At 40.4% G+C, this 24,095-nt stretch overlaps 1 protein-coding gene across 5 annotated transcripts in view; it reads left to right on the forward strand.

Moving 5' to 3' along the window:
* map4k3a (mitogen-activated protein kinase kinase kinase kinase 3a) overlaps positions 1 to 24,095 on the forward strand; it is a 265,585-nt gene that overhangs the window by 204,742 nt on the left and 36,748 nt on the right. For all 5 annotated transcript variants that reach the window (XM_072265706.1, XM_072265707.1, XM_072265708.1 and 2 more), the window contains 6 exons: positions 7,176 to 7,347; positions 9,480 to 9,601; positions 10,743 to 10,784; positions 20,357 to 20,441; positions 20,524 to 20,603; positions 20,942 to 21,002. In XM_072265706.1, coding sequence (XP_072121807.1) covers positions 7,176 to 7,347; positions 9,480 to 9,601; positions 10,743 to 10,784; positions 20,357 to 20,441; positions 20,524 to 20,603; positions 20,942 to 21,002 — 562 coding nt within the window. The remainder of the gene's footprint in view (positions 1 to 7,175; positions 7,348 to 9,479; positions 9,602 to 10,742; positions 10,785 to 20,356; positions 20,442 to 20,523; positions 20,604 to 20,941; positions 21,003 to 24,095) is intronic.

Below are 24,095 nucleotides of genomic sequence, written 5' to 3' on the forward strand. Positions count from 1 at the left end.
TGCAATGATTTTATATGTTCATATGGGGAAAATATGTGCTGTGTGTTTAATATCCAAACGTTACTTAAAATGTTATGATGCTATTGACTTATATAACCATATAACAATTACAACACGGAAACAGGCCATCTCTGCCCTTCTAGTCCGTGCCGAATGCTACTCTCACGTAGTCCTACGGACCTGCACTCAGCCCATAACCCTCCATTCCTTTCCTGTCCATATACCTATCCAATTTTTCTTTAAATGATAATATCGAACCTGCTTCTACCACTTCTACTGGAAATTCGTTCAGCACTTACTTCAAGCTCCCCTGTCCTCGCCTGATAATTGACTTATCACTATATTCATGCAAGGAAAAATATGCGCTGTGTGTTTAATATTAAATTTGTTAGATAAACCCTTTTAGAAACGAAATTGAGTGTATTAACCACATCACCTATACTCTGTTTGTGATTAACACCCCCCCGAACAGAATTGCCAAAAAGAATTTGTAGGAAAAAATGGGCGTGTACATGCATCTGCAAAGCTTCATGGTCATTGTAGTCTTTCTAGGGGTAAACCCAACGTATATGACCCTACCACCTACCCCCCCCCCCACCCCCCAGTTGGCCGGACCGCAAGAATATTGTCAATAATAAACTGGTCTGCAGTGCAAAAAAGGTTGGGGACCCCTGAAGTAGAGGATGGGAAAGAGCGTTAGGTATCCAGGTTTACCAGTAACATGAAAACAGGCTGAAGAGCATGTTGTGATGGTGATTTTAGGACTGCAAGGGGATATAGGTAGTTAAATAAGTGCACAAAAATTTGTCAATTGAAGTTTAATGTAGGAGAGTGTAAGGTCATGCACTTTGGCAAGAGGAATCTGAATGCAGAGTATTATGTAAAAGGAGAAAGATTGCATACGAGGAAAGGAGAGGGATATTGGTCTTGTCACTGATCACAAAAAATTAGCAACCAAGTGTAGCAAGAGGTAAAGAAGACAAATAGCATATTAACCTTTATTTCACGAGAGTTGGAGGTTTGGGTAACAATAAAAATGGTACAGGGTACTAATGAAGTCACACCTGGAGTCTTGTGTACAAATTTTGTTTCTGTATTTAAGAAAGAAATTGCTGTCATTGGAGGCAGAAAAGAAATTCACTAGTCTAATTTCTGGAAAGAGTGGCGAAAGATATTCAATCAATGTTCTTTGGTTGGGGTAGGGAGGATCATATTGGTGGTCTTACTGAAACGTGTATATGTAATATCACAGGGGAGCATGATAGGATTGATATAGAGATTTTTTCTTCTAAAGGGAGAACCTTGAACAAGAACATGGTTACAATGTGTAGGGTCACTGATTTAAATTGAGTCATGTAGGAACTCCTCACAGAAGGTGGTGAATCTCTGGGATTCTCTGCCTCGGAGTTGTAGAGGCTAAATCATGAGAGATGGTTGAAGAGGAGGGAGATGCATTATTATAAGATTGTGGGTTTGAGGGCTATAAGTGATGAGGCATGGCAGTGATCAACTGTGATGACATTTAATGATGGTCTACACTGCTCCTATTTTAGAGACAAGGCACTACAGCACAGAAACAGGTCCTTTGCCCATCTAGTCTGTGCTGAACTATTATCCTCCCTAGTCCCATTGCCCTACACCTGGATTATAGATAGCCCTTCCTACCTCTCCCATCCATATACTTACCTAAATTTCTCAAATCCACATTCACCGCTTCCTCTGGCAGTTCGCTCCACATTTACACCACCCTTTGAGTGAAGAAATTCCCCCTCATCTTCCTCTTAAATATTTCACCTTTCACCCTTAACTCATGACCTCTAGTTCTCATCTCATACAACCTCAGTGAAAAAGCCTGCTTACATTTATTTTATCTGCACCCCTCTTAATTTTATATACCTCTATCAAATCTCCTGTCATTCTCCTACGCTCCAGGAAATGAAGTCCAAACCCAAACAGCCTTTCACTATAACTGATGTCCTCAAGGCCCCAGCAATATCCTTGTAAATTTTTCTACACACTCTTTCAATCTAATTGATATCTTCCCTGTAGATAGGTGATCAAAGCTGCACACAGTACTCCTAATTAGGTCTCACCGACATCTTAAACAATTCTTGTACTTACTGCTTTGATTTATGAAGGCCAATGTGCCAGAAACTCTCTTTATGATCCCATCTACCTGTGACGCCACTTTCAAGGAATTAGGAATCTGTATTCCTCTTCTACACACGTCAGTGCCTACCATTCACTGTGTAAGTCTTACCCTGGTTTGTCCTCCCAAATGCAACACCTCACACGTGTCTGCATTAAGTTCCATCCACCATTTTTAGCCCATTTTTCCACCTGGTCCAGATCCCCTGCAAGCCTTCCTTGCTGTCCAGAACACCCCCAATCTTGGTGTCGTACACCAGGGGTCCCCAACCTTTTTTGCACTGTGGACCAGTTTAATATTGACAATATTCTTGTGGACTGGCCGACCTGGGGGTGGGGTGGGGTAGGGTTGCCAATGGACAAGAGTAGCAGTCAAATATGTTGTGTTTACCCAGAGAAAGACTACAATTACCATGAAGCCTTGCGCGGGCACCAGTGCGCATGCGTGTACCTGCCGATTTTTTTTTCCTCTGCAAATCGGTTTTGTCCATTCTGTTCCGGGGGGAGTGTCAGTCACGACTGGAATATAGGTGATAGGTGGCTAATACACTCAATTTCGTTTCTAAAAGGGTTTATCTATGGAATTTAATATTAAACACACAGCGCATATTTTCCTCACATGAATATAGTGATAAGTCAATTATCGGGGAGGACAGGGGAGCTTGAAGTAAGTGTTGAACAAACTTCCAGTAGAAGTGGTTGAGGCAGGTTCGATGTTGTCATTTAAAGTTAAATTGGATAGATATAGGGACAGGAAAGGAATGGAGGGTTATGGGCTGAGTGCAGGTCGGTGGGACTAGGTGAGAGTAGCGTTCGGCACGGACTAGAAGGGCCGAGATGGCCTTTTTCCGTGCTGTAATTGTTATATGGTTATATAAATAAGTCAATAGCATCATAACATTTTAAGTAACATTTGAATATTAAACACACAGCACATATTTTCCCTGTATGAAGGTATAAAATCATTGCAACGCACCAATATCGCTGAATCAGTAGGAGCCCTGGGCTTGTTTCCCGGCAACAAGACGGTCCTGTCGAGGGGTGATGGGAGACAGCGATACTTGAACGGGGTTCCTTATGTCCAGTCTATTCCGCAATTTAGTTTTCGTTGCATTCATTGCAGAGATATGTTGGAAATGCAAGCAACATTTTCAGTGCTTTCGTGGCCATCTTGATCCGGAATGCTGGCAGAAATGTTATGTCAAACATACTTTTCAGCCCGCCGTCATTTGCAAGCTCGAGGAGTTGATCTCCTTCCCGCGCTGATACAGATGACATGGGGGTAATGACCTCGCGTGCGTTCGAGCTCAACAGTACGCGTGACGGAATGAGGAAAGGTGCAGCTGACTCATATCGCCAAATCATATCATTTCCTCGCGGCCCGGTAGTGTATGCTCTGCGGCCCAGTATCGGTCCGCGGCCCAGTGGTTGGGGACCACTGTCGTACACAAATCTGCTAATACAGTTCACCACATAATCATCTAGGTCATTGATATAGATGACAAACAACAAACTCAGCACTGATCCCTGTGGCACACTACTAGTTTCAGGCCTCCAGTCAGAGAAGTAACTCTCTACTACCAATCTCCTGCAAAGCTAATATTGAATCCAGTTTATTATCTCATCCTGAATGCCTAGTGACTGAAACTTCTTGACCAATCTCCCATGCGGGACCTTGTCAAAGGACTTGCTAAAGTTCATGCAGACAAAATCTCCTGCCTTTCCTTCAACAGCTTTCCTGACAACCTTTGCAAAAATCTCTCTGAGATTGGTTAGACATGATGTGCTACATACAAAACCATGTTGACTATCCCTGACGAAGGGTCTCAGCCTGAAGTGTCGACTGCACCTCTTCCTAGAGATGCTGCCTGGCCTGCTGCATTCACCAGCAACTTTGATATGTGTTGCTTGACTATCCCTAATCAGTCCCTGTCTATCCAAATACTTATGCACCTGTTCCCTTAGAATACCTTCCAATAACTTACCCATTACTGATGTCAGGCTCACCAGCCTATATAATTTCCCTAATTATTCTTAGAGGCATTCTTAAACCATGGAAGAACATTAGCTATCCTTAGGTCCTCTGGCACCCCACCCATGGCTAAGGTCGCTTTAAGTACCTCTGCTGTACCCCTGAAATTTCTGCATTAACCCCCCACAAGGTCTGAGGAGACACATTATCTGGCATTGGAGATTTATCCACCATAATTTGTGTTAAAACAGGAAGTACCCTCTTCTCTGTGATCTACATATGGTCCTTGATCTGGCTGCTGTTTTCCCTCTATTCTATAGATTCTGTCCATCTGTTGAGTAAATACAGATGCAAGATATCCATTTAAGATCTCCCCATCTATTTCTGCTCCATGCATAGATAACCACACTGATCTTCAAGAGGGCCAAGTTTGGCCATTTTTTTCCTTTGGCTCATAATATATTTGTAGAAGCCCTTGGGATTGCCCTTCACCTCATCTACTAGAGCAACCTCATGCCTTCTTTTTGCCTTCCTGAATTCTCTCAAGTTCAAGTTCAATGGTCATTCAATCATACGCATGTATACGGTTAATTGAGTCATTCCTCCAGGGCCAAAGTGCAAAACATAGTACATAGAGTCACACATAGCACATGTAGTTGCTGTAGCACATACAGTCATAAAAAAGTCTAGCCCAAATCCCTGAGTGACATGGCTTGAAGATTGATGGTGCATGGAATGTTGTCCTGGAGCCACGTTCCTGCCAGGACAATTAGGCAGCTGTTCCTCATCCTGTGCTGTGTCAGCCGCAGATGAATGCAATCTGCCTTGTCATTCCACAGTGCGAACACTGGAGAGCAGCACCAATGGGAGAGCCAGCCCCCAACTCAGATCGGATTCCACCGCGCTTGCTGTGCCCCTTTTCTCTCCCACACTTCCACTGGTGCCTCCTCCCTATGTTCTCTTGCCATTTCTTGTACTCCTCAAGTATCTCGTTTGCTCCTTGATGCCTATACCTGCTATGCGCCTCCTTTATAACGAGGGCCTCAGTATCCCTCGAAAACCAAAGTTCCTTAAACCTGTCCTTGCCTTTTATTCTGACAGGGGACGTATGAACTTTGTCCCCTGGAGGCCTCCCATTTACCAAGCTCACCTGAGCCAGAAAACAACCTGTCCCATAAAACACTTGCCAGATTCTTTCTGATATCATCAAAAGGAGGGAGGAGAAGATGGCGGCGCGACGCAGCGCGCACGGCCATTCCGAATGAATATCGATATGTGTAACTAGGGGTGCCGTGCACAATCCGGATTTGATGGGGACAGCTGTGAGAAAGCGCAGAGGAACGTCTGGATTAACTTCTGAAATGCCTGCTTTGCTGTCGCTGCTACTGTTCGATCGAGAATCTCCGGAGACGAAGGCCCCAAATCCTCGGCTTTGTGTATCACCTGTTGCCGGGGCCGGGGTCGGAACGCTCACAGAGATGGTGCTTGGTGTCGAATAGGTGGCCGGAGGCTCGGAGTTTTTCCAGATGGACTCAGAGTGGGACTGTGATTGGATGCTTCCGGGATGCTGCATCGGCAAGTTGGCGGCGCTGGAGGTTTACCGTCTGCGTGAGATGATGGGACTTTGGAGAGACTCTTGAGATTTTTACTGTGCCATGGTCTGTTCTTATCAAATTACTGTATTGCTTTGCACTGTTGTAACTATATGTTATAATTATGTGGTTTTTGTTAGTTTTTAAGTTGGTTTGTCATGTGTTTTCGTGATATCATTCTGGAAAAACATTTTTATCATTTCTTAATGCATGCATTACTAAATGAGAATAAAAGTGGACTGCGTGTCCTCATAATCATAAAATTGGCCTTTCTCCAATTTGGAAACTTTTCTTGTCTCACCGTGGTTTTATTTTTTGAAATCTGAGTTTAAATAGCCCAAAGTAATGTGTCAAATTTGATTATGTTTGGTGGAAAGCAGAGCTTGCAACAGTTATCTGTTACTAATGCAACTGTAATCATTGATTGGACTTCGATAAGTTTAATTTAGTTTTCATAAAATGTAATAATTTGAGTTATAATTATTTGAGTGTATTTATGGAGGAATTGAGAGCATCAGTAAGTCATATGATTTTAGGGAAGGGATGCTGGTTGTAAAAGTAACCAAAAACAGTTTTTCTAGCAGTAGGACAGAAAAAGAGAGCAAACATAGCAGGGTTCCAAAAGCAGAAAGTTGTATTTGTTGGCTAACTGGCTTTTGAATTGGGTGAAAAGGAAAACTGAGATCAGATATGATGCTGAGTTAAAGCAGGGGTGGTTGAAGCAAGATCCTGAACCATGAAGATCGAGAAGTTGTCTGGATCATGCACAAAGGTCTAATTCAAGTTGGAAAAGCAGAAATAGTTTGTAAAAATCACAGAGGGGGAGACAGGGAACACTTTAAAACCAAAACATCTAAATAACTTGCTGATTAATGTCCAATGATGTCATTTTATTTTATGCAAGTTTTCACTGATGTTGCACAGTATGTTACACTGTGGAGTGTTGAGATGTAAAAATATCTTAATTGTCAGAATTGCAACTTCTTTTGTTACCTTTATTTAATGGAAATTTAGTCACTAAATGAGCAATGCTGCCCCCTAGTGGTATTTTTCAGCACACCAAAATAATTATTTCCACTTAGCGATAAACAAGTGAATTATAAGTTCTTGTTTTTATTAAATTTGTCAAACATTCTTACATTGCTTTCTGCTTATCTCTGTCAGACAGTTATGAGAGATATAAATCCATAGGTAAATAATCTATTAGCGCCTTGAATGAATGAAAATCTTATCACATTTGAAATTGGACTCTTATGTCAGCCTTATCCTATTTCTTATTGATAATGTTACATTAATAATTTTTAATGTTGGCTCAAATGTACAAACGTACCAGTTGTATTTTCTGCATGCACTTCGATACGTCTGTGTATTGTTGTGTACCCGCACATTTTCTATCTGTTAGTTCTTGTTTTTAGTTGCAAAGATCTTCCTTTAATCAAATGGTTTTGTTTCATTCTATTCAGCCAAAGTCCATATACGTACCACAGGAAAGCAGTTATACTGAAGAAGAGAATCAAGGAACAATCAAAAGATGTCCTCTCGACAGTCCTGCGCGGCCGAGCACTCAAGTGCCCCCAAGACCTCCCCCTCCCCGGTTACCTCCCAACAGCAATTATACCAGGAACACTGCCCTAGGTAATGACAACAAGGATAACGAGAACTCGAGTGATGCGGAGGAGTATACAGGAGCCTTTAAGCTATTCAAGAGGTGGCTGGAAGACTTACATGATAGGGCTGGTGAGAGTAAGGCATTTCCAATTACCACCTCTCTGCAAAGTAATGAGAATTAAGCCAGCTCTTCATCTTCATGTAACATAACTAGATACAGCTGAAATGTGCACCTTTGAGCCTAGTTTCAGTCATCCTTTCCATCTTATCAAGTTCCTTTTCCTTTTGCATGAGTAAAGGATGCATAATTTGGTAATGTTGAAATAACTGTCAACATGCTTCTCCATTCAATATTAATTATGCAAAATCATATCTTCTATTAACTTTATATTGAGAACCATTTAAATATTCGGATATTTGTTAGCAAAACAGTGGCCCAAATTTTGTTGCATGTTCTCTCCTCCCTTGGGGCTACAGACTTTTGTAGGTATATGCTTGGCAGGTGCTCAGGGCTCCCCTTTATCTGATGACAGTGGTCTTTGATTCCGTTTGATCCAAGACTATAGTAGTACATCTAGGTCGGGATATTTTGACCTCTAATATTTATTAGTGTTTAGAATTGAGACTTGCAGGTTATGGCTGTATTCACATGAACTCAGATAATGTCTTCCATTAGAGCAGGGGTTCCCAACCATTTTTATGCCATGGACCAATACAGGGGTCCATGGGCCCAGGTTGGGAACCCCTGTATTAGAGGAACATCAGGGAGGTGTAGCCAGATAAATCCAAATACAATTTGAGCTGAACTTCCTGGAGCTGTTGGAGGAGAGTAGAGCAGGCAGATTGATGGAGGGGATTTCATGACGCAACTTTGAAAGTGCATTCAGTGTTGAGGTGGATTGCAAATTAATAGTTATTTGGAGGATTATACCCTTCTAGGAGTGCTGTAGACTCAATGGGTCTACAGGAAAAATGGAAGGTTGGGGCAATGAAGGAATTTGAATATGACGGATTAGAGAACCAAAACTAAAGGCTGAATGGAGCCTGATGATATTAGACGATGACTTGTGCATAACCAGCCTTATGCTGGCAAAAAGTCCGTGCCTTTAGGAGTGGAGGACTGCATGATCAGAAAATCAAAATGAACTTAGAGTTCCAAGCCACAGAAAAAAATGATTTTGAAAATTGTCCTGACAATCTTTTAAGATTCTATGACATGTTCCATAAATATAAATCCATGCAGATGCATTTTTTAACATTTAAAACCAAAACATGTTTAAAGTGGTGGTTTCCACTTCCCCCTGTCCTTCAGATTTTATTAGAGTCTCTTGAAGTTTTGGATTTTCTTATCCTTACAACTATGATTATCATATTTTGTTGAGCACAAGTTTATATCAGCTTGTTTTGGAGACATTACTGAAATGAAGATATTGACCACACAAAAGATGCTGGCATCTGGAGGTTGTTAGCAGGTCAGGCTGGATCTATGGAGAAAGTATGGGCTGCCCTTATCTCTCCATAGATGCTGCCTGGCCTGCTGAGTTCCTTATCACTTTGTGCATTTCTGAAGATACTGACATTGGGAACAGGCCACTGCCACTTCTGCTTCCAGTCATTGCACTTTGCTTTTTAATCAGTTTACATTATGCAGAAGCTTTTGGCAAATCTTACCTGAGTATTGCTTTGTAGTTTCTGCACGCTTACTTTGTGTACCATGCAATGAGAATGTTTAGCTGTATGTTCTACTGAACTGATGCCCAGTAGCTGACTGCCTGCTCACTCTGGGCCATGAAACTTTGATGATGGGAAAATGTGCTATAACAATAGGAAGGCACAGATCTCGTTACCCCAGTTGCAGCATCCTTGGGTTTGACGTCTGCACATGAATGTAAGTGTGGCTGTTGAGACATAATCTCAACAAGTGTTTTTCCCCAAGGTTCTTTCAACAGCTGTATACCTTCCTTACGGTAAATTGCAAACCTGTCAGAAATTGTTTTTCAGCTGGATGATAAATATCTGTACAGTCCAAAAATGTGCCTTTGCTACTTTGGCCACAAGTCTATCATCGAAGATTTTTTGGATGTTTGTGTTTCAATCATCAGGACACTATTTCTGATATGATGTCGATGCTTATTGAAAGTATGTATTTCTCTGTTCAGCAAATGGGGTAAATTCCACGCAGGTGAATGGGGAGAAAGACAGCAGCCCTCAACAGCATTATGAAAACCGAAGTAGTTATCCACCAGGGCTTCCTCCGAGGAAGGATAAGAAGGATCTTCCTGTGAGTATTTTACTACTTTGTAAAGTTTGTCGCATGCAGTAATGGGAGGGCTTGCCCTTTTCGGTGGTTGCAATAATACTATGACATCTGCAATACACCCTTACATTTCCTTATTAGAGAGAGAATGAAGTGCATAATCCAAAGGTCATCATTACATAGTGATCAGTGTTATGATATTTCCTTGAAAGCAACATATCAATTTTCCCTCCTCCACTCCTCTTTTCAACTTTTATTTCCACCTTTAGAATTTGCATTTGATTTCCCTCACGCTCAGGAAGAGTGGTGCACGACTTCCAATGTGGTAAAGAATCTATGGTTTCCCACACCAAGTTATTGCAAAATGTTCCCATTGTGAAATGCGACGGAAATCAACTTGCTCAGTAATGATTGGTTAAGGCTGAGATTCACACCCATGACCTTTGGCTCTCATGAACCTCAATTTGTGAAGATAATAGGAGCCTAGTTTAGAAGAACAATGAAAAAATACAAACAAGTACCTGTGACAAATAGTGCTTGGAATAAATAGTATTGAGAGGTTATGAGATCTGACTTTTACTACATGAAGCTTTTTAAAGGCTCAACTTGACTCATGACAAGTTGGCATTATCCTGGCTAAAAGTTTAATATTATGGATTATTGGGGAAGAATCCGCAATGCTGGCTGGAAGGTAAGGTACAGGGTTTGACTCTGTATCGGACTGTTGCTTGTCTAATCTACAAGATGGAACAGCTCTCCCAATTTAGAAGTTGGTCATCGGATATGAACACCTTCGTCATGTATGAATCAATGTTGAGTAGTTCTTTGGTTTTAGTTTTTTATTATTTCTCTCATCTTTTGTTGAACTGTTCCAAAGACTCTCAAATAAATCTCAGTTGTGACATTTGATCCGCATTTAGGGACTTCCCAAAATATGCATTATTTATCTAGTCTTTAATACCATTATACAGAGTTCTGAAGTACATTGATTGAAGGTCAGATGCAGCTGCCTTCAAACATCAGTAATGTGTTGCCCATCCATCTGCACAGGGCAATAAAAAGCAATATATGAAGATTCTTGCCCTTTTGTAATATAGATTAGTATGATCATACTGTCAGAAAGTAGCTCATTGTTCTGATTTGTACTTATTTTTTTTCTTTACAGAAACCTATTAGTAATGGTCTTCCTCCAACGCCAAAAGTGCATGTGAGTATCCACCGGTAGAAGCATGATAGAAAGAATAAGTTCTGGATGCTTGAAAGGCTTGTTAAATTGATCTAGATTTGATCTGTATCTCATTACAAGTTGAAACTGCTGAAAGAGCACCAGAATTGAGTTTGTTTAATTTGACCAAGAAAACATTTATCATTTAACTTGCCAGAGATTTTCCTCTGCCCATTGCAAAATTATCAAATGCTTTAATTAGGATTCTTGAGGCTGAAAGGGGCATAATTTTATGCAGCAGGGGACTTAATGATGTTTGCCTTAGGTTGCACATTTTTATGGGGTTATCCAGTCCTCAGGAACAGACAAAACAACTGTCTATTTCTTGTCACATTGAAGAACTAAAGTTAATGCAAACATCGTAAAGCAAATGTAAATTACAGTGGGTGAATGTCAATCAGGTGTAGAAAGAGTGAGAACAAAATATTGAGAGCAATACACACAAAATGCTGGAGGAACTCAGCAGGTCAGGCAGCATCTATGAAATAGAGTAAACAGTTGACTTTTCGGGCTGAGACCCTCATCAGCACTGGAAAAGAAAGGGAAGAAGCCAGAATAAGAAGGTGAGTGGTGGAGTGGAAAGGAGTACAAGCTAGAAAGTTATTGGAGAAGTCAGGTGAAGGGGAAGGTAGATAGGTGGGGGTGGAGGGAGTGAAGTGAGAAGCTGGGAGATGATTGGTGGAAGTGCTGAAGAAAAGGAGTCTGGAAGGAGAGGAGAGTGGACCATGTGAGAAAGGGAAGGGGGGGAACAAAATATCGGTGATCTTTTAAAAATTTAAACATTAAATTTTTATATTTCTAATCACTAACAATAACTAAAACCTGATAAAAGCAGATTCTGCATTTATAATCATTTTCAGCACTAACGAGAATTGCTGGATGTATTTAACACAGTAAGGTAGTTTGTAGCATTGACCTAATTCTTTTAGAGGTTTGCTTGTATGCAGTGTGGAAATCCTTTGACCACACATCCCATTCAATGTATCTCAATGGTGAAGCAAACACTTATGCGAATGGAGTGGCACAACTGGGGAAACGGGCTCCCAACCTGGCGTCCATGGACGTATTGGTCCATGGCATAAAGAAGGTTGGGACGCCTGATTTAATGTAACCATGTATTTGTCTCATTTGCCTAAATACTATGCGAGTTATTAACCTGGCTGTTATTTTGATAACGTTGGTAGAAATAGTTCCCCAAATATAGTTTTAAAATTATCTCTTAATTAATTTTCTATATCTGTTAAACATTAGAGAGATATAAATTAAATTTTATGAACGTAAAGGAAACAGAGAAAGAAAGCTGTTTATTTCCTGTTGGTCTTTATGATGCTAGGGTGGTGCCAGTGATTTCTGAGTTGTTGCCAATCTGAGAAACAGTGATTAACGTAAATTAACCCACAGGATGTGTTCATTTACTGTAAAGGAGTAGTCCATTTTACTGTTAGAAACAAAACAATAAATAATGCCCATCTATCAAACTACTTTCTTCTCCTGCTGTCAGAAATTAGGCTACAGTTCAGATAAAGAATGGTTAGCAATCCAGAGAGCAAGAACTCAAATGCTTTCTCTCTCCCCCCCCGCCCCCCAATCACCACCACCACCATGGGAACTGATGGAATTTAAATTCAGTCCCGATGTGGAATTCAGAATTCTGCTGCAATGTGCTCTCAGACAAAAAGCACTTGTTGGTTAACCGCATACCACCGCTGCTTTAAAGTGCTTTTCCAGATATTGAAGAACTATTGAATTGAATTGGTTTATAATTGTCGCATGTACTGAAGGACAGTGAAAAACTTGTTTTGCATGCCATCTATATGGAGTCATTTCATCACAACAGTGCACTGATGTAGTTCAAGAGAAAAAGAATGCAGAATAAAGTGTTACTGTTCCAGGGAAAGTGCAGCACAGGCAGACAATAAGGTGCAAGGCCATAACAAGGTAGATGGTGAGATCAAGAATTCATTTTTATCATACTAGGGGACCATAAAATAGTCTAATAACAGCAGGATAGAAACAGAGTTTGAGCCTTTTGGTGCATGCCTTTAGGCTTCTGTGTCTTTTGCCTGATGGCGGGGTGGGGGGAGAGAAGAGGCAATATTTAGGGTGGATGTGGTTTTTATGTTGGCTCCCTTACCAAGGCATCAAATTATAGACAGAGGCCATGAAAGAGAGGCTGGTTTCAGTGATGTGCTAAGCTGTGTCCTGAACTCTGTACTTTCTGAATCATTGTGTTGCTGGGCCCTTTCCACAGGACTGCATTTCACTATTGCCTAATGTAACTTCAGATGAAATACTTAGCTGTAGCCTTTTATTTTTGCCAGTGTGTTTCAGCGTCTATCATTTTAATAAATTCATGTTTTAAGTCACTATATGTGATCCACATTAAGTTTTTCTTCTTCTTCCTCACTCATACCCACTCATTGTTTTTAATGTTTTTCCATAGCTAGTAACTTACATCCCAATCATAAATTTTTCCCTGGCTACAATGCTCATGGGGTAAAATCAGAAACAGAATCTCATACCAGAACAACACACACAGAATACTGGAGGAACTCAGCAAGTCAGGCAGCAACTGTAGAAATCAGTAAATATTTGCCCTTTTGGACCAAGACCCTTCATTGGGACCAGAAAGGAAGAGGGAAGATGCCAGAGTAAGAAGATGGGGCGGAGGGGAAGGACAAGCTAGAAAGTGATAGGTGAAGCCAGATGGGTGGGGAGGAGGGGAATAAAGTAAGAAGCTGGGAGGCGATATGGGTGGAAAAGGAAAGGGGCTGGAGAAAGGAGTCTGTTAGGAGAAGAGGGAGGGCCATGGGAGAAATGGAAGGAGGAGGAGTACCAGGAAGAGATGAAAGCCAGAAAGAGGAGGAAAGAGGCCAGAGTGAGGAATTGAAAAGGAGGAGGGAAAAATTATCACATTGAAGATATCGACGTTCATGCCATCAGGTTGGAGGCTACATAGATTGGATATGAGGTGTTGATCTTTCAACCTGAGAGCTTCCTCATTGTGGCTGAAGAGGAGGCAATGGACCGACATGTTGAAATGGGAATAGGGATAGGAATTAAAAAGGAAATTCTGTTTTTGAGGATTGAGCAGAGATGCTCATCAAAGAAGTTGGCCACATTGGGAGCACTGGATACAGTAGATGACCCCAACAGGTGAAGTGTTGGCCCACTTGGAAGGACTGTTTGGAGCCCTGAATGAAGGAGAAGGAATGGTGAATAGACAATGAAAAGGCAGCCATAGTTGGGAGCCATGTGGATGCCCATGGCTATATCTTGAGTTTGGAGAAAGTGAGAGGAGATGAAAGGAAAGTTGTTGAGGTGAGGACCAATTTTGCCAGATGGAGGTGGGTGGTGGTGGAAGGGAACTACTGGGTTTGCTGTCAAGAAAGAAGCGGGGAGCTTTAGGACTTTCTTCACGGGGGGGGTAGAAGTGTATAATAACTGTATATCCAAGGTGAAAGTGAGGCAATGAGGGCCAGAGAGTTGAAAGTTGTTGAGGAGATGGAGAGCGTGTGAAGTGTTGCGGATGTAGGTGGGAAGGAACTGAACCAAGGGGGATAAAATGGTGTCGTGGTATATGGACTCGAATTCAGTGGGGCAGGAGCAGGCAGAAACAAGGACCTACCTGGAGGGTCAGGTTTGTAGATCTTGGATAGTAGGCAGTGTGGGGTAAGGGAACTATGAGGTTTGTGAATGGGAGATTCCAGAGTTGATGAGGTTGGTGATGGTGTTGGAGACAAAGTCCTGATGGTCCTGAAAGGGGTCTGTTTTAAAAGGTAAGTAAATGATGCCGCCTGGCCTCAGCAAGATAGAGGCAATCAGCCACACTACAGCAACACCCCCTTTTCTCTGCACGTTTGATGGTGAGGTTGGGATTCGTGCAGAGGGCAGTGCATTTGGGGGAGAGGGGTAAGGTTAGAAGAGGAGAAAGGATGGAAGAAATCAGTAGTCAATAAGCTCCAAGAATTAGGCCCCAATGCCACCTTGTGCAATTGCATCCTTGATTTTCTCACTTGCAGACCCCAGTCTGTTCGAATTGGCAACAACATCTACTCCACATTCTACATTCTATATCAATGCAGGTGCACCACAAGTGTGTGTGCTTAGTCCCGTGCTCTACTCACTTTATACTTATGACTGTGAGGCTAAGCACTGCTCCAAAGCAATATTTAAGTTTGCTGATGACACCACTGTCATTGGTCGAATCAAAGGTGGTGACAAATCAGTAGGTAGCAGGAAGACTGAAAATCTGGCTGATTTGTGTCACAACAAAAACCTCTCACTCAATGTCAGCAAGACCAAGGAGCTGATAATTGACTTTAGGAGGAAGAAACTGGAGCTTCGTGAGCCAGTCATTATCAGGGATCAGAGGTGGAGAGGGTCATCAACTTTAAAATCCTTGGTGTTATTATTTCAGATGGGCCCAGCGTGTAAGTACTGTTACAAAGAAAACACAGCAGTGCTTCTACTTCCTTAAAGTTTGCAAAGATTTAGCATGATATCTAAAACTTTGACAAACTTCTATTGGTGTGTGGTGGAGAGTATATTGACTGGCTGTATCATAGCCTGTATGAAAACACCAATACCCTTGTACAGAAAACACTGCAAAAAGTAGTAGATAATGGCTCAGTCTATCACGAGTAAATCCCTCCCCACCATTGAGCACATTTACACAGAGTGTTGACGCAGGAAAGCAACATCCATCATCAAGGACCTCCACAATCCAAGCCACGCTCTCTTCTTGCTTCTGCCATCAGGAAGAAGGTACAGGAGCCTCAGGTCCCACACCACCATGTTAGGAACAGTTAGTGTGCCTCAACCATAAGGCTCTTGAACCAAAGGAAATAACTTCACTCAATTTCAATTGCCCCATTGCTGAACTGTTCCCACAAACTATGGACTCACCTTCAAGCACTCAATCTCATGTTTTTGATAATTATTGCTTATTTATTTATTTTCCTTTTGTATTTGCACATTGTTTGAGTTTGGTCTTTCATTGATTTTGTTGTGTTTCTTGGATTTACTGTGAATGCCCACAAGAAAATGAATCTCAGGGTTGTATATGGTGATATATATGTACTTTGATAATAAATTTACTTTGAAAGGTTGTCTAACTGGCATGTCCCACTATGGTGAAACCTGAGACCAAAGAACTCAGTGGATTCATCCTGTGTCCCTGTCAATCAACATAATTTACTGTCATGACCAGCTCAGATAGATTCCCCTACAAGGAGCCAGCATGAACTTGATGTGGCCTGGAACACAATGTTCTGAAAATGCTTTTCCTGAGATTTAACACTTCCCCGACTTACCTGCTATTCATTGGAAGCCCACTTTAACAAATTTTCTTGCAGTGATTTAATCTAGTAGCTTTCATTGACAGGGACCCCGCCCCCCCCACCCCACCACCCATGCCATACACTTTTCTCGCTGCTGTCATCAGGAAGAGGGGACAGGCAGTGTGAAACTCACACCACCAGGTTTGGGAATAGTTATTACCCCTCAGCCATCAAGCTCTTGAACCAGAGAGGATAACTTCACTCGCCCCATCACTGAAACGTTCTCACAACTTATGGACTCACTTTCAAGGTGTCTTCATCTCATGTTCTCGATATTTATTGCTTATTTATTTACTATTATTATTTCTGTCTTTCTTGTATTTGCACAGCTTGTGGTTTGCACGCTGCTTGAATGCCCAAGTTGGTGCAGTCTTTCATTGATTCTAATATGGCTATTATTCTATTATAGATTTATCTAGTATGCCCACAAGAAAATAAAACTCAGGGTTGTATACAGTAACATATACGTACTTTGATAAATTTACTTTGGCTAGTACAGATTTCATTGTAGGAGGGGGCAGTCCGATCAGAGGCTGTGGGGAAAAGCAGGTTGAGTTGAATTCCTGGAGCATTGAACTCATTCAAGTATGATGCTGATTATACTTCTCCTCAGCCATGCTCTACCACGATTGGCACTGCAGCTCTCGAGTTAAAGCAAAACTCTTTCACAGGCACATGAGTCATTTGCAAATTGACATATTTGTTTCACTGCTCAGATTTGTACAGCTTCAACACATTGCGCATTATTTTTTACTTCAATTATCTTGAGCTTTTACTTATAAAATTAATTCTTTTAAAGTCAATGAGATGTCATGAAATTGTTCAAAATATTACAAATGGGAAACAGCTTCTTTAGGCTCCATGTCTAATTTAAAAATAAAAGTCTACAGAAGATGCGGCTTAGACCTGAAGTGAGAAGGTAATAGTTGTAATTTTTTTCTGAATCAGATTAAAATGAGTTCCATCCATTCTTAGAGCCCAAGGGAGATATTAAGCAGTTATTTTGCTTTGAGGGCATTGGAATTCGCTTGCAACAAGGACTGTGAATTCATTTCAGTACTGAATTTAGTAATGCCATTTATGTACATAAGAAATATGTGTTTCTATAGCACAAATAAAATAATTAGAATGGAAACTAGAAGTCCTTGAAAATTTCCTTGGTAGATATTAGAAGAAGAGACATACTCAATGACTTAGAAGCAGCTTCTTCCGCTCTGTCATTAAATTTCTGAATGGTCCATGAGCACTATCTCATTGTACCCTCTTATTGCATTATTTGTTTAATTTTTAAGAATTTTTGCTCCATAATGGGCAGCACTGAGGACATCCATCATTAAGGATGCCCACCACACAGAACATGCCCTCTCCTCATTACTACCACCAAGGAGGAGGTACAGTAGTCTGAAGAGTCACCTTCAATGTTTTAGGAACAGCTTCTTCCCTTCCATTGTCAGATTTCTGAATGGACAATGAACCCATGAATACCTCCTCAGTGATTTTGCCTTTTCTTGCTCTAATTTAGTTTACGGTATACAGGTGTGTGTGTGTATACACACACGCACACGTACACATACACATATACATACGTATACACAGTACTGTGAAAAGGTTTTAGGCACATGTAAAAAAAAATTCTGTAAATTGAAGATTTTTTCAAAAATAATGAGAAGAGAAGTTTCTAAATATCAAAAAAATCAGCTGGTAGGTTGTTCCAAGCACCTTGGAAAACTTGCCACAGTTCTTCTGCAGACTTTGGCTTCCTCGCTTGCTGCTTCTGTGTCTCCAGGTAATCCCAAACAGCCTCAGTGATGTTGAGATCGGTGGGGGACATACCATCTGTTGCAGAACTCCTTGTTTTTTCCACTAAAGATAGTTCTTTATGACCTTGTCCATGTGTTTAGAGTCATTGTCCTGCTGCAGAATGAAGTTGAAACCGATCAGACTCCTCCCTGATGGTATTGCATGATGGATGAGAATCTGCATGGCATTGAGGATTCCACTAATCTTGACTAGATCACCAACTCAATTTGCAGAAATGCAGCACCAACCTGCAGGGGACCTCTGCCATGCTTCTTTGTTGGCTACAGACTCTCATCCATGTAGTGCTCTCCAGGTCTTCTGTCAACAACTGGCCTCCTACTTGAGCCAGAAATTTCAAAATTTGACTTGTCAGTCCAAAGTACTGGCTACCATTGTTCAGCCCCCCAGACTTTGTGTTTTTGTGCGTAGGTGAATCTCTAGGCTTTATTTCCACTTCGGATGAAAGGATTTTTATCAGCAATTCTTCCATGAAAACCAGTTCTGACAAGAATTCCCCAGACTGTAGAGAGGTGTACATGGCTTCCAGTGGTTTCTGTTAGTTCAGAGCTTAGAGCAGTGTTGGACTATTTTTGATTTAGAACAGATGTGAGTTTGACGTCCCTCTCGATTGCTGCACTCAGTTTCTGTGGCTGATCACTGCATTTCTGGTTCTCAACCTTGCCAGTTTCTTTGTGTTTCTTCAGAAGAACTTGTATAGCACATCTTGAAACTCCTGTCTGCCACGAAATTTCTGCTTGGGAGAGACCTTGTTGAAGCAGGATGACCACCTGGTGTCTTGTTCCTATGCTCACTCTTGCCAAGGTGTAAGAATTGATGATTTGAAGGTTAAACTGTCACATCTTCCACACCCTCACCTTCAGTTTGGTTGTCTTTCACCCAGTTTGATTTATAAGACCATAAGATATAGGAGCAGAATTAGGCCATTTGGCCCATCAAGTCTGCTCTGTCATTTCATCATGCCTGATACAATTTTTCTCTCAGCCCCAATCTCCTGCCTTCTCCCCGTATCTCTTCATGCCCTGACCAATCAAGAATCTATCAACCTCTACCTTAAAATTACATAAAGACCTGGTCCCCACAGATCCCTGTGGCAAAGAATTCAACAGAGTTACTCTCTGGCTAAAGAAATTCCTGTTCATTTCTATCCTAAAGGGACATTCCTCTTCTGAGATTGTGTCCTCTGGTTTTAGACTATCCCACCATAGGAAACATCCTCTCCACATCCATTCTATCAAAGGTCTTTCACGATTCGATAGGTTTCAATGAGGTCGCCCCTCATTCTACACCCATTTCTGTTTCAGTTAATCTGTTTAGTTCATTCAACTCACTATGTCATTGATCATTAGCATCCTTTTTGTATCTTTGTTTAATCATGCACTGGGCTATAAAACTACAAAGTAATCAAGTTTTTATTTGAAAAGTGGTGCATTACTTAATATGTTACTTTAATGAAATACAAAAAAATTTCTGTATGATTTAATTTTTTGGAAAATAAGTATTTGGAAATCTAGAATTTGCAGTTTTCTATTGACACACTAATACTGAAGACAAAAAAAAACATCTAAAATAAAATTTATATTAAAAAATCTAGGGTGCCCAAGACTTTTCCACAGCACTGTACATATATATAAAATGCATTACACTGTGCTGCTACAAAACAACAAATTTTATGTCACATGTCATAAGTGATAACTAATTGGATTCTGATTATATGAGATGATAATGGAGTGGCATATGGTGGCAGCCTCACTCCAAGACCACACTCATTTGAAGAGTACTGGCATTATCAAAATGCATGGCATTTATAAATAAAATAAATTGTAATTGAAATTCACTCTACAAGCCTGGAATATAGTTCATATTATTTTGTTCTGATTTTTTTAGGTAGTAATACCACATAAAGAAATAAGTTTGCAGAACAAGGTAAAAGTTGGAATTAGGTGCTAGAGGAATCGAAATACAGAATTGGTTTATTTAACAAATAACATGACATAATACATGGACGTAGCATGGTGGATGAGAATTAAATACTAATAGTGATGGAATTTTGCTGTGGCTGCAGTTTAAACATTTTTTTCCTGTACCTTTTCCAGGGCTTACTAATTGCGAAATTAAAACATTGTGATTGCTGTTTCAGGAAGTTATGCATTACCTATCTTTTTGTTTACTTGTGGAATGCTTAGAATGATAATGGCAGGGGAAGAGAGCAAATACTGTGAAGTATTCCTTGGAGAAGTGAATTAATTACCAAGTTGTGTAGGAGCCAAACAATCACAATACAGTTATGAAAGAAAATGTCTGGTGTAGTATCCTAATGTATTTGCAAATAAAACATTACTGTAAATGGATTTTGTAAGACATTTTAAATAAAATGAGAATAATCTTTTTCAGATGGGTGCATGTTTCTCCAAGGTTTTTAATGGCTGCCCTCTGAAAATCCACTGTGCAACATCATGGATTAATCCAGATACAAGAGGTACTTACCATTTTCAGAAATAAAGAGTGCAATTCTTTCTTTTGTTTTCTACATCTATGCATTTATTTTTTTCTATTTGCAGATCAGTATCTAATATTTGGTGCTGAAGAAGGCATTTACACTTTAAACCTCAATGAATTGCATGAGACATCAATGGAACAGGTAAACAATTTGTCTTCAAATTAAATTACTTAGGCATTCAATTTGTTTACTACAATAAAGTTGAGAAAGGAATTGGTGTTTTTTTTTTACTGTGTGAAGTGGTGGCGGAATGAAGTATCTTCTTCTTAAACCCATCACCTCTACTGGGGCATAACCTGCTGACATGCAGATCCTTTCTCTCCCAGGGAGTTTCTGTAGCTCTAGGCTTTTACGGGATAGAGTTGCTAGCCTCCTCCTTGGGATTATGCATGGTGGAGTTATAAGGAAGCATATTTTACTCATTTTAATCTCTAAGTTATGTAATCTGTTATTTCAAAGAGCTTGTATTTTCATTCTAGCTTGTACAGAGAAGGTGCACATGGTTGTACGTGATGAACAATTCATTATTATCGATATCTGGTAAGTTGAACTTTTTCAAATGGAATGTTTTAATCTTTTTAAACTGTTCTTAGGGACTTTTTCAAATAGTTTTTGCAAATGCTATTTTCAAATAGTTTTTGCAAATGCTATTTTCAATTTCTGGAAGTTCCTTTTTTACTTCAAAATGTAAAAGGAACACTTACTGAGTAGATGCTGCCTGAGCTACTACTTGACTGAAACGTTTTCTGTCATTATGTCAGATTTTCAGCATTTCATATCTGCAGATGGCTTGTTTGTACCAGTTTGGTTGAGGTACTCTTGCTTTAAGGCTACTTGCAGAGGTTTACAGTGGTGCTAGAAAGTTTGTGAGCCCTGTAGAATTTTCTCTATTTCTGCATAAATATGTGATCGGATCTTCATGCAGGTCCTAAATAAGAGAACCTAATTAAATAAATAAATTAATTAAATAAATAACACAAAAAGCATTATACTTTTTCTTTTATTTATTGAGAAAAATTATCCAATATTACATGTATTTGTTGGAAAAAGTATATGAACCTCTGGGGTAATACCTTCTACAAAAGCTATTTGGAGTCAGGTGTTCCAATCAATGAGATGAGATTGGAGGTATGGGTTGAAGAAATGCCTTGCTGTATTTAAAAAAAAAAGACACACCAAGTCAGGTTACTGACAGAGCCTGCTCTTCTCAAGAAGGACCTGTTTATGTGCACCATGCCTTGATCAAAATGATTTTCAGAGAACCTTAGTAGAAAAATTGTTGAGATTCATGAAGCTGGAAAAGGCTACAAAAGCATTTTCTAAGACCTGGGTGTCCATCAGCCCACAGTAAGAGGGATTGTCTACAAATGGAGGAAACTCAGTACTGTTGCTACTCTCCCTAGGAGTGGGCATCCTGCAAAGATCACACCAAGAGCACAACATGCAATGCTGAAGGAGGTGAAAAGGAACCCAAGGGTAGCAGCAAAAGAACTGTAGAAATGTCTATTCATTTGTCCATTATAAGAAGAAAAATGAACAAAAGTGGTGTTCATGGAAGGACACCATGGTGGATACCACTGCTCTCCAAAAAAAAATGTTGCTGCATGTCTCAAGTTTGCAAAAGACCGCCTGGGTGTCCTATAACGCTTTTGGGACAGTGTTCTGTGGACAGGTGGCACAAAAGTTCAACTTTTTGGCAGAAATGCTTAGAGAAAAAAGAGCTCTGCACACCAACACCAAAACCTCATCCCGACTGTGAATTATGGTGAAAGGAGCATCATGGTTTGGGCCTGCTTTGCTGCCTCAGGGCCTGGACAGCTTGTAATCATTGAGGGAACAATGAATTCAAAATTGTGTTAAGACATTTTACAATAGAGTGTCAGTGTAGCTCTCTGTCACCTGAAGCTTAATAGAAGTTGGATAATGCAACAAAACAATGATCTGGAAGACAAGAGTAAATCAACAGCAGAATGGTTTAAAAAAGAAGAAAATTTGTGTTTTGGAATGGCTGAGTCAAAGTCCTGACCTTAACCATATAGAAATGTTGTGGAAGGACCTGAAGCAAGCAGCTCATGCAAGGAAGCCCATCAACCTCCCAGAGTTGAAGCAGTTTTATAAGGAGGAATGGCCTCAAATTAATCCAAGCTGATGTGCAGGATACCAGAAATGTTTGGTTGAAGTTATTGCTGTACAAGAGGGGCACACCAGTCACTGAAAGCAAAGGTTCAGATGCTTTTTCCAAATATATGTAATATTAGATAATTTTTCTCAATAAGTTAATGAACAAGTATAATGTTTTGCTTGTGTTTTGTTTTGTGTCTTTATTTAGTTTTAGGACTTGCCTGAAGATCTGATCACATTTCAGGTTTATATATTTATATATGCAGAAAGAGAGAAAATTCTACAGGGTTCACAAGCTTTCTACACCACTGTATGTTGCCAATAGAACTCTCTTGGTGACCTCCAATATGTTTGTCATGATAAAGAGTTGATGGGGCTCGTCTAGTTTGATCCTCCTTTGTTTCAGTTTCCAACAAAATACATTCCCTTAAATTATCTGCCCTTAGGTTATCTACTGGAGGACTGGAAAATTGCAAATATTACTCCACTCTTCAAATAGGGAGAGAGACAGAAGAAAGGAAATTACAGGCCAGTTAGTCTGACCTCAGTGGTTGGGAAGATGTTGGAGGCACATGATAAAATAGGACAAAATCAGCATGATTTCCTTAAGGGAAAACCTTGCCTGACAAACCTGTTGGAATCCTTTGAAGAAATAACAAGCAGGATAGACAAAGCAGAATCGGTGGATGTTGTGTACTTGGATTTTCAGAAGACCTTTGATAAGGTGTCACACATGAAGCTGCTTAATAAGTTAAGAGTCTATGGTATTATAGGGAAGATACTAGCATGGATAGAGTATTGGTTGTTTGGAAGGAGGCAGAGTGGGAGTAAAGGGAGTCTTTTCTGGTTAGCTGCCAGTGACTAGTGGTGTTCCACAAGGTTCTGTGTTGGTACCGCTTTTTATATTATATGTCAATGATTTGGATGACAGAATTGATGGCCTTGTGGCCAAGTTTGTGGGCGATATGAAGGTGGGTGGAGGGGCAGGTAGTTGAGGAGGCAGTGAGGCTACAGAAGGACTTAGACAGATTAGGAGAATGGGCAAAGAAGTGGTGGGTGAAATACAGTGTCAGGAAGTGCACAGTCATGCACTTTGGTAGAAGGAATAAAAACGTAGACTATTTTGTAAATGGAGAGAGAATTCGAAAATGTGAGCTGCAAAGGGATTTGGGGGCCCTCATGCAGGATTACCTAAAAGTTAATTTGCAGCTTTGAGTTGATGGTGAGGAAGGCAATTGCAATGTTAGCATTCATTTTGAAAAGTCTAGAATATAAAAGCAAGGATGTAATGTTGAGGCTTTATAAGACACTAGTGATGCCTCACATGGAGTGTTGTGAGCAATTTTGGGCCCTTATCTAAGAAAGGACATACTGACATTGGAGAGAGTTCAAAGGAAGTTCACAAGAATGATTCATGAAAGGCGAGTTTGAGGAGCATTTGATGGCTCTTGGCCTGTACTCGATGGAATTGAGAACAATGGGGGAAGGGGGAATCGCATTGAAACCTATCAA

This window comes from Mobula birostris, chromosome 8 (assembly GCF_030028105.1).
Source record: "Mobula birostris isolate sMobBir1 chromosome 8, sMobBir1.hap1, whole genome shotgun sequence".
In the NCBI taxonomy this organism is placed as follows: Eukaryota; Metazoa; Chordata; class Chondrichthyes; order Myliobatiformes; family Myliobatidae; genus Mobula; species Mobula birostris.